The 13059-nt window shown below is 40.8% G+C and overlaps 1 protein-coding gene across 2 annotated transcripts in view; it reads left to right on the top strand.

Moving 5' to 3' along the window:
• The window catches only part of LOC139539750 (synaptic vesicle glycoprotein 2B-like), a 42029-nt gene extending 34556 nt beyond the window's left edge, over window positions 1-7473 (top strand). For both annotated transcript variants that reach the window (XM_071342991.1, XM_071342990.1), the window contains exons 9-13: window positions 3234-3398; window positions 3673-3806; window positions 4130-4330; window positions 4668-4827; window positions 5269-7473. In XM_071342991.1, the coding sequence (XP_071199092.1) occupies window positions 3234-3398; window positions 3673-3806; window positions 4130-4330; window positions 4668-4827; window positions 5269-5452 (844 nt within the window). In that variant the 3' untranslated portion in view covers window positions 5453-7473. The remainder of the gene's footprint in view (window positions 1-3233; window positions 3399-3672; window positions 3807-4129; window positions 4331-4667; window positions 4828-5268) is intronic.
• Window positions 7474-13059: the final 5586 nt, after the last annotated feature.

Raw genomic sequence — 13059 nt, 5'->3', positions numbered from 1 at the left:
ATCTGTGGATCTTTTGATGTGGTATGCGAATTGGAGTTGGTCTAGGGTTTCCGGCATGGGGCTGTTGATGTGAGTCATGACCAGCCTTTCAAAGCACTTCATGGCTAAAGACGTGAGCGCTACGGGGTGTAATCATTTAGGCAGGTTACCTTCACTTCTTGGGCACAGGGACTATGGTGGTCTGTTTGAAATATGTAGGTATTACAGACTCGGTCACCGAGAGTTTGAAAATATCAGTGAAGACGCTTGTCAGTTGGTCTGCGCATGCTTTGAGTACATATCCTGGTAATCCATCTGGCCCTGCGGCTTTGTGAATGTTGACCTGTTTAAAGGTCTTGCACACGTCGGCTACGGAGAGCGTGATCACACAATTATCCAGAACAGCTGGTGCTCTCATGCATGCTTCAGTGTAGCTTGCCTCGAAGGGAGCATAAATGGCATTTAGCTCGTCTGGTAGGCTTGCGTAACTAGGCAGCTCGTGGCTGGGTTTCCCTTTGTAGTCCGTAATATTTTTCAAGCCCTGCCACATCCGACGAGCGTCAGAGTCGGTGTAGTAGGAATCAATCTTAGTCCTGTATTGATGCTTTGCCTATTTGATGATTCATCTGACAGCATAGCGGGATTTCTTATAATCATCCAGATTAGTGTCCCGCTCCTTGAAAGCGGCAGCTCTAGCCTTTAGCTTGGTGCGGATGTTGCCTGTAATCCATGGCTTCTGGTTGAGAAATTTACATACGGTCACTCGATGCACTTATTGATGAAGCCGGTGACCGAGGTGATATACTGCTCAATGCCATTGGATGAATCTCAGAACATATTCCAGTCTTTGTTAGAAAAACAGTCCTGTAGCGAAGCATCTGCATCATCTGACCTCTTCCGTATTGAGCGAGTCACTGGTACTTCTTGTTTGAGTTTTTGCTTGTAAGCAGGAATCAGGAGGATATAATTATTTTCAGATTTGCCAAATGGAGGGCGAGGGAGAGGTTTGTATGCGTCTCCGTGTGTGGGGTGAAGATGGTCCAGAGTTTTTTTCCCTTCTGGTTGCACATGTGACGTGCTGGTAGAAATAAGGTAAAAACGGATTTAAGTTTGCCTGCATTAAGTCCCCGGCCACTAGGAGCGCCGCTTCTGGATGAGCATTGTCTTGTCCTTATACAGCTCATTGAGTGCGGTCTTAGTGCCAGCATCGGTTTGTGGTGGTAAATAGATGGCTATGAATAATATAGATGACAACTCTCTTGGTAGATAGTGTGGTCTACAGCTTATCATGTGGAATTCTACCTCAGGCGAGCAATACCTCGATACTTTAATATTAGACATCGCTCACCAGCAGTTATTGACAAATAGACACGCCCCTCGTCTTACCAGATGTAGCTGCTCTGTCCTGCTGATGCACGGAGAAGCCAGCCAGCTCTATACTATCCGTGTCGTCATTTAGCCATGTCTCGGGGAAACACAAGATATTACAGTTTTTAATGTCCCGTTGGTAGGATAGTCTTAATCGTACATCGTCCAGTTTGTTTTAAATGATTGCATGTTGGCCAATAATACAGAGGGTAGTGGTGGTTAACCTACTCCTCGTCTAATTCTTACAAGGCACCCCGTCCTCCTCCCCCCTTTTTTCTGTCTTTCTTCACACCTATGACTGGGATTTGGGCCTTGTCTTGACAGAGCAGTATATCCTTTGCGTTGCACTCATTAAAGAAAAAATCTTTGTCCAGTTCCAGATGAGTAATCGCTGTTCTGATGTCCAGAAGCTCTTTCAGTCATAAGAGATGGTAGTAGCAACATTATGTACGAAATGAGTTACAAACAATGTGAAAAAACAAAACAAAATAGCACAGTTGGTTAGGAGCCTGTAAAACGGCAGCCATCCCCTCCGGCACACCTGTATTTGGGGTCTTCCATTCTTCTCTGCAGTTCCTCTCAAGCTCTGTCAGGTTGGATGGGAAGCGTTGCTGCACAGCTATTTTCAGGTCTCTCTAGAGCTGTTCGATCGAGTTCATGTCCGGGCTCTGGCTGGGCCACTCAAAGACATTCAGAGACTTGTCCTGAAGCCACTCCTACGTTGTCTTGGCTGTGTGCTTAGGGTCATTGTCCTGTTGGAAGGTGAACTTTCGCCCCAGTCTGAGGTCCTGAGCAGGTTTTCATCAAGGATCTCGCTGTCCTTTGCTCCGTTCATCTTTGCCTCGATCCTGACTAGTCTCCCAGTCCCTGCCGTTGAAAAACATCCCCACAGCATGATGCTGCCACCACCATGCTTCACCATAGGGATGGTGCCAGGTTTTCTCCAGACGTGACGGTTGTCATTCAGACCAAAGAGTTCAATCTTGGTTTCATCAGACCAGAGAATCTTGTTTCTCATGGTCTGAGAGTCTTTAGGTGCCTTTTGGCAAACTCCAAGCGGGCTGTCATGTGCCTTTTTACTGAGGAGTGGCTTCCATCTCGCCACTCTATCATAAAGGCCTGATTGGTGGAGTGCTGCAGAGATGGTTGTCCTCCTGGAAGGTTCTCCCATCTCCACAGAGGAACTCTAGAGCTCTGTCAGAGTGACCATCGGGTTATTGGTTACCTCCCTGACCAAGGTCCTTCTCCCCCGATTGCTCAGTTTGGCCGGGCGGCCAGCTCTAGGAAGAGTCTTGGGGGTTCCAAACTTCTTCCATTTAAGAATGATGGAGGCCACTGTGTTCTTGGGGACCTTCAATGCTGCTGAAATGTTTTTGGTACCCTTCCCCAGATCTGTGACTTGATACAATCCTCTTTCGGAGCTCTATGGACAATTCCTTCGACCTTTTTGCTCTGAGCAAAGAGTTTGCATACTTATGTAATAAGGAATTTCTGCTTTTTATTTGTAATAAATTTGTTAATTTCTAAAACCTGTTTTCGCTTTGTCATTATGGGGTATTGTGTGTAGATTGCTGACAATGTAATTTTTTTGTTAGTCCATTTTGAATAAGGCTGTAACGTAACAAAACGTGAAAATATTCAAGGGGTCTGAATACTTTCCAAAGGCACTGTATATGTACAATATATGTGATGCTAAACAGGAAAGATTGTACACTGTGTGCAGCTGTAGATACAGGCTGTGTCCCAAATGGCACCATATTCCTCCCATGGGCCCTGGTCAAAAGCAGTGCACTATATAGGGAATAGGGTGCCATTTGGGATGCCAAAATACTGTATTTTAATGTTGTCTACTGTGGTCCAATAACGCTGATACCATCGTATTTCAGTTACTATGGACTGGGTGTGTGGTTCCCTGACATGATCAAATACCTGCAGCAAGAGGAGTATGAGTCCAAAGTCAAGGTGTTCCACAGAGAGAGAGTAGAACGCTTCCACTTCAACTTCTCCCTGGAGAATCAGATCCACAGAGAGGGAGAATACATCAATGACAAGTATGTAATGTCCATGCTCCACCTTCTGGCCCTTCTAAGTACTACACCACAGCAACACCTAGTAATACTGTATTACAACAGTAATTTATCATTGTCATGTCTCTTGATAATATCACAATGTAACATATCATTCTATGTAAGTATGGCACGTATTATTTATTTCAAAATGATACAGACAATATTGAGGAAGGATAGTGCTGTCTGTCATTCTAGCATGTAATATGCCAAGTCATCAAAAAGTCAGGAATCTTGCTTTTGTGTTCCATCCCTTTAGGTTTATCAACATACAGATGAAGTCTGTTAAGTTTGAGGATTCACTGTTTGAAGATTGTTACTTTGAGGACATCGAGTCCACTGAAACAATGTTTGAGAACTGCACCATCAGATCCACTGTCTTCTATAACACAGGTGGGGGCCGCTGGAGGTGTTACAGTAGGCCAACCAATGCATCACATTGTTAACAAGTTTAACCCTTTGGAAACTTTCCAAAATGAAAAAAGGTTAAACAGAGATTGAACTTTTGCAAAAATCAAGTCCTGCTCAATATGAATGAATGAAGTATAATGACAATGCAGTATGTAATGCATTTCAAAATCATCAATTACCGTTGCTATATTTCACTGAAAACAGACAGTACATATTGACCAGTGGACTGAGAATTGCAAAGCCATTAATGTTTATCCACGAACACTATTTATGTTATATCGTTGGCATTGTCACGTTTCCTCCAGATCTGTATGAGGAAAGGTTCATAGACTGTAGGCTGGAGAACACCACATTCCTCCATAATAAGAAGGGTTGTCACCTGGACATCGACAAGGAGAACGATGTGCTCATCTACCTGGTCAGCTTCCTGGGGTCCCTGGCTGTTCTACCCGGCAACATCATATCAGCTCTGTTCATGGAGAAGATAGGCAGGGTTAAAATCATAGGTGAGTTGGTCTGTATTGGACAAAGTACAATGGTAATAGGTTTCTATGATTTTAACTGTATTGGTTCTTACAATGGACAGGTAGGACAAGTGTAGATGAAGTGTATAGCAGCAGCTCAGCTATTGTTCTGACATTCTGCTCTTCAATAGGCAGATGAGAAAAGTATGAGCATTGAGTTTTATATGGGTGTGAGCCTTGAAATATGATCAAGGAACATCGAAGTGTGATTGAATCTTACCGCACACATCACGGCTCCATCTCCCTCTGCACATGATGTGCCAGTGCCACTGAGCTCACTGCTTCCTACTGTGAGCCCAATCTGCTCCTCCCTTTGCAGGCCTCTCCATGCTGATCTCAGCTGGCTGCACCTTGTTCCTGTTCCTGAGCTTCAGTCAGGCGGCCATCATAGCCTGGCAGTGTCTGTTCTGTGGGGTCAGCGTGGCAGCGTGGAACGGCATTGAGGTCATCACAGTGGAACTTTATCCAGCCTCCAAAAGGTACAGTACAGCAATCTGGAAATCAGACATGAATGTATTAGCTAGGCCCATCTAATTTATTATATTGTGCCTATTGGAAATAGATTGTTGATATGATATTGTATGATTTGCTTTATACTGTTGAAAGTATGTCAACCCATTATCATCAGTTACTGAATAAAATGGATGTAAAATGTAATCATTTAAATTCAATCTTTATTTAACTAGGCAAGTCAGTTAAGAACAAATTCTTATTTACAATGATATCCTACCCCGGGCCAAAAACCGCGCTAATTGTGCGCCGCCCTATGGGACTCCCGATCACAGCCAGATGTGATACAGCCTGGATTCGAACCAGGGACTGTAGTGACGCCTCTTGCACTGAGATGCAGTGCCTTAGACAGCTGCACCACTGTGTCCCCTGTGGTGTATTTAACCTATGTCCCTAACCTCCTCCCACAGAGCCACAGCGTTTGGGGTGTTGAATGCTCTTTGTAAGCTGGCGGCCATCCTGGGCACCTCCATCTTTGCCTCCTTTGTGGGGGTCACCAAAGTTGTCCCCATCCTCCTCTCCTGCACTGCTCTGGTGTGTGGAGGTCTGGTGGCCCTCAAGCTGCCCGAGACCCGGGAGAAGATCCTCCAGTGAGGAGGTCAAAGGTCACAGGAGCAAGGAGCCACCTTTACAGGCGGAGTTCCTCTGAGACACACAGGCATTAAGCAAGATTGGTTGTAACCACCTGGAGCTGACAAGAGTTTGTTCCACCAACATAGAGATCCTTTAACTACATGCTAACTAACAGTGTTCTTCATTGTCTGTTCTGTCTCACTAGTTATGATGTGTTTGGAGTGAAATGCTTTAAAATCAACTCCAAAAATCTAAATTATTATTGGGACTAAATGGGAATTTTTCTCTAATTCCTTATCTATTGGTCTAAAAACCATAGTTTGCCCCATTAATGTACGATATTGTCGACCTGAGACACAAGATAAGAATTGGAAAATATGTAAACCTCTTGATGGAGACTGGTAACCAGAAACAGATTTCTGGTCAAGGGAATCTTTCTCCAGTGCCATTTTGAATTCAGGTACTGTTTTGTTTTGCTAAAATTATGTTGTTTTAATCTTGGCCCTGCCTTAATGAATAGTTCTCAACTCAAACACTCTAACTTTTCTCCAAAATATAAACTATATTGACTGTAGTGTAGCATTCCCTCCATGTATTCTCGTCTTGTGTTTCAATCAACCCACAGTATGTAGTGGGAGGACAGCAAATATCCTTCACCACATCTATACTGTATTTTTGAATAATTACCTTTAGTTGAGTGTTTGAGGTTATAGTCCATCAACAATAGGTACATTCAGTAGGTTGCCACTTAGGGAACAGCATACAACAGCAATTTACTGCAGTATTCTCCATCAAATTGAGGAGATAACTTATTTGGCCGTTCCATTCAAATCTTATTTTCTGACATGCTCTGAAAATGTAATCCTGCTGAATATGCACCTGCAATCAAACCACAATAAATCTATTTCTTCTTAGATTTTTGCATTCCAATTTTCCAATTGAATCTAACTTGCAACTTCATTCAGCAAACTGTTTGGTCCTACAGTGTGTTCGTGTGCTTGATGTAAATGTTCTCCGTTTCTCACTTGGGCTGTGGTTTATTTGTGTTGTCTATGCAACAACATCTTTAGTTTTTCTGTTGAAGTGGTACCACATAGGAATATGAAAAAAAAACAAGTTTTAAAATATGTGGAGGAAATGCTCTTATTGGTGATGGGAGATTCAGTGAAGCACACAGTGCTGTTACTGCTAACTGTTGACTGAGTTGCATGTTAGTAATGTTTCTGTCTTTTTCATGTGTTGGTCAAAAAGCAAGTAGTCTGAATGATGATTACTGTCTGTGTCACTGTAAATAACTGACTGGATTGTAGCCTGTACCGGCTTGAACTAACAATCACTTTAGTTAGTTTAAGCATTTCTTAGCTGTTTTTGTCAAGTATTGTGGAGACAATTGCATTTCTTTCCAATACAAAACAAGACTTTTGCCAATTATTTCTGTCATACTAACAATCGAACAGTTACACAAACTGAGGCTTTGCTGTTGAAACACTATTTTGCATTTGACTATCCTTATTGTATCTACAGTATATTCACACAATAACATATTTCAAAATAGAGAAAGCTACAAAACAAGAATAAAGGTGATGTTGAATTATCCTTTTTCAAAGTGTAGGTTTGGTTACCTTTAGTCTATAGAACATCTGTACCATTATATGGAGGTATACACAATTATTGCCAATACATTGTGTAATACCTGTTATCAATTGAGCTTCGGGAAGTAATCAGCCTTAACTGAATGCAAGGATTCTGTCGAGCCGTAAGTTGTGTTTTCAGTAAAACCTTGTTTCTTTCTCAAGCATCTTTTTGAGCTGCAGCATCACTGTTATCAAGGGATTGGCTTATGAATACACTTCTTGGGTGCATTCATGTTTGTGTCTGCATCTTTGTAAAACAGAAAGCCATACGTTGTTCTTTGTTTTTATATTTTTATCTCAAAATATTGTCTGTCGTGGAAAAAAATATTTTGCATACATTTTTTGTTTTGGGGTTTTGTGACTGTGAAAAGATGAAACGAATCAAATAAATCTATCAGTGTACTGTGAGCGATGGTTGGTTTGTTCTTCTTGGCATTAAGTCTGTAATAGGCCACAGAGTGGTAGACAGACCTGGTTGATTCAGGTTTCTACAGTGATATGAAAGTTGTAAAATAGGAACATGAGGAACTGCACACCAGTCGTTCATTCTGAATTAGAAACATGCTCTCTTACGCTTGGTTGAGATGTTTTGAGTCAGCATAGAACCCATTCAGGGGTCCCATCATTTCACCTATTTTGAGTGGGGGGGTACTTCTCAAAACAGAGCATTGGAGAGGGGGGGAGGGGTGGTGCTGTTTACTCTACCAGAGGTGTGAAACAACTTATTTCACCAGGGACAACATCAGGACACCAGGTCCAAAAGCAGAGTAAAAATGGGAGCTGTGAATATTTATAGGTAGATTGGGACAGAATGCTAACAATGAATAAATCGTATTTCTTTGTTTGCATATTATATGAAGAATTGTTAACAATTATATAGGACATATATATAGCGGCAGGTAGAGCCAGTAATCAAAAGGTTGGTGGATCGAATCCCCGAGCTGACAAGGTAAAAATCAGTTGTTCTTCCCCTGAACAAGGCAGTTTACCCACTGTTCCTAGGCTGTCATTGTAAATAAGAATTTGTTCTTAACTGACTTGCCTAGTTAAATAAAGGTTAAGATTTTTTATTTTTTATCTTGTGATCCAATTCTGCTGTTCTGCCTGTGGCTATGGAACTCTGACCTGCTGAACTGGACGTGCTATCTTGGTTCCTCTCTAGGTTTATTCCTAGGTTCCTGCCTTTCTAGGGAGTTTTTCCTAGCCACTTGCTTCTATATTTGCATTGCTTGCTCTTTGGGGTTTTAGGCTGGGTATCTGTATAGCACTTTGTGACAACTGCTGATGTAGAAACGGCTTCATAAAATACATTTGATTGACTGACATAATAGAGGTCAACTGCTACAAATATGAATCTAGAGAACATTCATCACTGCTCTTCTCTAAAACCCCAAACAGGGCTCTAATGGCGAGAACTAGACTCACGGCTTTAGACAACTCTGGATGTAGTGAGTGCTGATTGTGCACCCCTGGCAAGGCTCGGGCCATGTCAAGCTGGCTGAAGGTTTTGGGGGCATGGGGAGGGGACAGGACAGGTGCTAGCTCGGGCTCTAGCTTTCTTACCAAACCACATGACCTTTGTTTTGGAGGTGTTCATAACAAGGCTAAGGGTAGAGAAAACTGGTTGGACACTAAGAAAGCTTTGTTGTAGAGTATGTAGGGGGGTATACAGAAGATAGCCCTATTTGATAAAATACCAAGTCCATATTATGGCAAGAACAGCTCAAATAATTAAAGAGAAACGACAGCCCATTATTTTTATTCCGATTTTTCAGTGTGCGCTGCAGCACCCTATGCACTCCTACTTCCCACGGCAATGCTCTCCCCCAAAGGCCCCTCTAGCCCCCACCAGTGTTAGTCTAGGGTCACACAGGGCTAGGGCAGCTGGGTATAGACACCAAACAGGGTTTTCATTATACAATGTACACAATAATGACATACTGTTATAGAGAGCCACTACTTGGGGCACTTAGCAATTGTGTAAAACTGTGATACTTGAAATGTGACAAGCATTTTCAAGTCTTTGGTATCTCATCTCTCAAAAGTGCATCATAAATTGTAGTTAGTTATATTGAGATATATGGTCACATATAACTGAAAATGGTTGCTTACAGTGTGCATTAGACATTATTTATCTAGATATTCCATCCACACACTGAAACTTTACATTTACTTGATATAAGAGAGGGAATTGAGTGATATTGACATGTTCACCAAGGGTCAAGATGGGTTGTGTATGAGTTAACACGACCAGGCTTCATTATAAACATGATTGTGTGAGGAAAACCCCCACAAACCTCCCCAGTCCCAGTGCATGAGGTGGGCAACTCATTGGTTCTTTAACTGGTCATATAAAATCACAATCTATTTTGAAATTCCTCATATTGTAATTTTTTATATATATGGGTTAGTAGGGGTTTCAGGACTGGTCCTTCAAAGTGAAAATATCCACATAATAAATATAACATTAATAAAATATAACGACTGTTGCATACTATTTAATAAGTCCGTTATACTATCTCATAGTGTCAGCATACTGTAGCATGTTTCTCAATCACAGCAAACTATGAAAGGCCTTAATTATGTTTGATCATCTCTTTAGTCCCAGTTACACGTGGGGTGTGACTTCCCATTACTGGTTCACACAGTCCAGAGAACAGTGGCTGTGTCTTTAGCTGAGCTCATTACAGGTGCCAAGTGACACCTTGGCTGTGAGAGAGTTACCCCTGCTCTAAACTGACCACCAGTGTACACCCTACGATCTGGTGGCTCTTCATGTTGTGGTCTTAAACTGCCATGCTGTACGCGATATGTGTAGTGCCTTCAGAAATGATTCATACCGCTTGAATTCAAAATGGATTAAATTTAGATTTTTTTCACCCATCTACATACCAAACCCTATAATGACCAGAATTAAGCGCCCGTAAATGGAACTGTAATTTATAACTTCATAAGATCTATAGAGAATGATTAATCCATTTGTAGAAGGGGATTGTAAATACAAATTTTATACACACAATACACAAATACACACAATACACATTTTTCTTATGATCTCTGGAGACGAATGTGAAACCAGCCATATGGAAGCGAACTGAAAATCATATCAACATGACATGTATTGCGGTCTCTTTTCCACAGTGAAATAGTCTATAAATATACTTATGTTATTTAGATTTCTAATTGTGTGCCCTCATAATTTGTGTGGATGAAATTTGGAGACCAAGCTATAGGCTTCTGTAAGACTGAACCTGTCGAGTTGATGTATGCGCTTAAGAACGTTTTGATTATATGCCCGGGCTTTTCTCCAGTTTATTTTACAATTTATATCATTAAATATCTTTTGTATCATTAAATATGTTAAATATTAGCCACTATCGGGAGCCACCGTGAGTAATAGCCACATTCATGTATTTTTGCATTATTCCATTCCGTTTAAGTTACTTTCCTCTGTCACGTCCTTGTAAATTGTTACCGAGGGTCGTTAGCATTAGTGGACCATATTAGTCAACTTTGAGCAATACTTTGGGACATGTAGCCTATTTGAATCATTATGGAACTCAGACCACACGTAGCAGGTTAAACCTGGAGCCTGGCGCACAGTTCACGATGACTGGATCGTTGTCATACAGTTCCATTATTACTGAGAATTAGGGTAGAGTTATAGGATTATTGTTTAACCCCTATTGTACACTTTTTTCCCACCTTTCAATATTTCATGGACTTGAATATGACAACTTTCAGGATTAATAAAACCACTGTATTTTTTTATTCATCAATATACAGTATTTCGTGGGTAAAGGCTCTACAAACCTTTAATATATATATATATACAGTTGAAGTCAGAAGTTAACATTACACCATAAATTTAAACTCACTTTTTCACAATTCCTGACATTTAATTCTAGTAAAAATTCCCTGTTTTAGGTCAGTTAGGATAACCACTTTATTTTAAGAATGTGACATGTCAGAATAATTGTAGAGGGAATGATTTATTTCAGCTTTTATTTCTTTCATCACATTCCCAGTGGGTCAGAAGTTTACATACACTCAATTAGTATTTGGTAGCATTGCCTTTAAAATGTTTAACTTAACCTGACAGAGCTGGTGTAACTGAGTCAGGTTTGTAGGTCTCCTTGTTCACACACGCTTTTTTAGTTCTGCCCACAAATTTTCTATAGGACTGAGGTCAGGGCTTTGTGATGGCCACTCCAATACCTTGACTTTGTTGTCCTTAAGCCATTTTGTCACAACTTTGGAAGTATGCTTGGGGTCATTGTCCATTTGGAAGGCCCATTTGCGACCAAGCTTTAACTTCCTGACTGATGTCTTGAGATGTTGCTTCAATATATCCACATCATTTTCCTACCTCATGATGCCATCTATTTTGTGAAGTGCACCAGTCTCTCCTGCAGCAAAGAACCCCCACAACATGATGCTGCCACCCCCGTGCTTCACGTTTGGGATGGTGTTCTTCGGGTTGCAAGCCCCCCCTTTTCCCTCCAAACATACTGATGGTCATTATGGCCAAACAGTTCTATTTTTGTTTCATCAGACCAGAGGACATTTCTCCAAAAAGTACGATCTTTGTCCCCATGTCCAGTTGCAAACCGTCCAGTTGCAAACTGGCTTCTTCCTTGCTGAGCGACATTTCAGATTATGTCGATATAGGACTCGTTTTACTGTGGATATAGATACTTTTGTACCTGTTTCCTCCAGCAGCTTCACAAGGTCCTTTGCTGTTGTTCTGGGATTTATTTGCACTTTTCGCACCAAAGTACATTCATCTCTAGGAGACAGAACACGTCTCCTTCCTGAGCAGTATGACGGCTGCGTGGTCCCAAGGTTTTCCTCTAGGATTTTTCCTGTGCTTAGCTCCATTCCATTTTTTTTTTCCTGAAAAACTCCCCAGTCCTTAATGATTACAAGCCTTCCCATAACATGATGCAGCCATCACTATTATTGAAAATATGGAGAGTGGTACTCAGTAATGTGTTGTATTGGATTTGGCCCAAACATAACACTTTGTATACAGGACAAAAAGTGAATTGCTTTGCCACATTTTCTGCAGTATTACTTTAGTGCCTTGTTGCAAACAGGATGCATGTTTTGGAATATTTAAATTCTGTACAGGCTTCCTTTTCACTCTGTCAATTAGGTTAGTGTTGTGGTGTAACGACAATGTTGTTGTCCTATCACAGCCATTAAACTCTGTAACAGTTTTAAAGTCACTATTGGCCTCATGGTGAAATCCCTGAGCGGTTTCCTTCCTCTCTGGCAACTGAGTTAGGAAGGACTACTGTGTCTTTGTAGTGACTGGGTGTATTGATACACCATCTAAAGTGTAATTAATAACTTCACCATGCTCAAAGAGATATTTAATGTCAGTTTATTTTTTTTACCCATCTACCAATAGCTACCCTCCTTTTTGAGGCATTGGAAAACCTCCCTGGTCTTTGTAGTTGAATCTCTGTTTTAAATTCATTGCTCGACTGAGGGACCTTGCATATACTGTAAATGTATGTGTGGGGTACAGAGTAGTAGTCATTACAAAATAATGTTAATCACTATTATTGCACATAGAGTGAGTCCATGCAAGTTATTATGTGAGTTGTTAAGCACATGTTTACTCTTGAACTTATTTAGGCTTGCCAAACAAAGGGGTTGAATACTTATTGACTCAAGACATTTCAGCTTTAAATTTGTACTTAATTAGTAAAAGTTTTCGAAAAAACATAATTAATCATGCGGTATTGGGTGTAGGCCAGTGACAAAATAAATAAATATGTAATTCATTTTAAATTAAAAAATGTGGAAAAGTCAAGGGGTGTGGATACTTTCTGAAGGCACTGTACCTATATTAAACAATTAATACAAATTTTAAATAATATTTTATTTAATTGTAGTCTTTTTAATAATTTGTCTTTACGCACACAAATGGATATCATTTTCAAAATGTGTTTGGAGGTATAAAATGTGTTTGAGAAAAATTAA

The sequence above is a fragment of the Salvelinus alpinus genome, chromosome 15 (assembly GCF_045679555.1).
Source record: "Salvelinus alpinus chromosome 15, SLU_Salpinus.1, whole genome shotgun sequence".
NCBI classification, from domain to species: Eukaryota; Metazoa; Chordata; class Actinopteri; order Salmoniformes; family Salmonidae; genus Salvelinus; species Salvelinus alpinus.
Note: the sequence above shows the minus strand (reverse complement) of the source record. Positions and strands in the feature narration are given on the sequence as shown.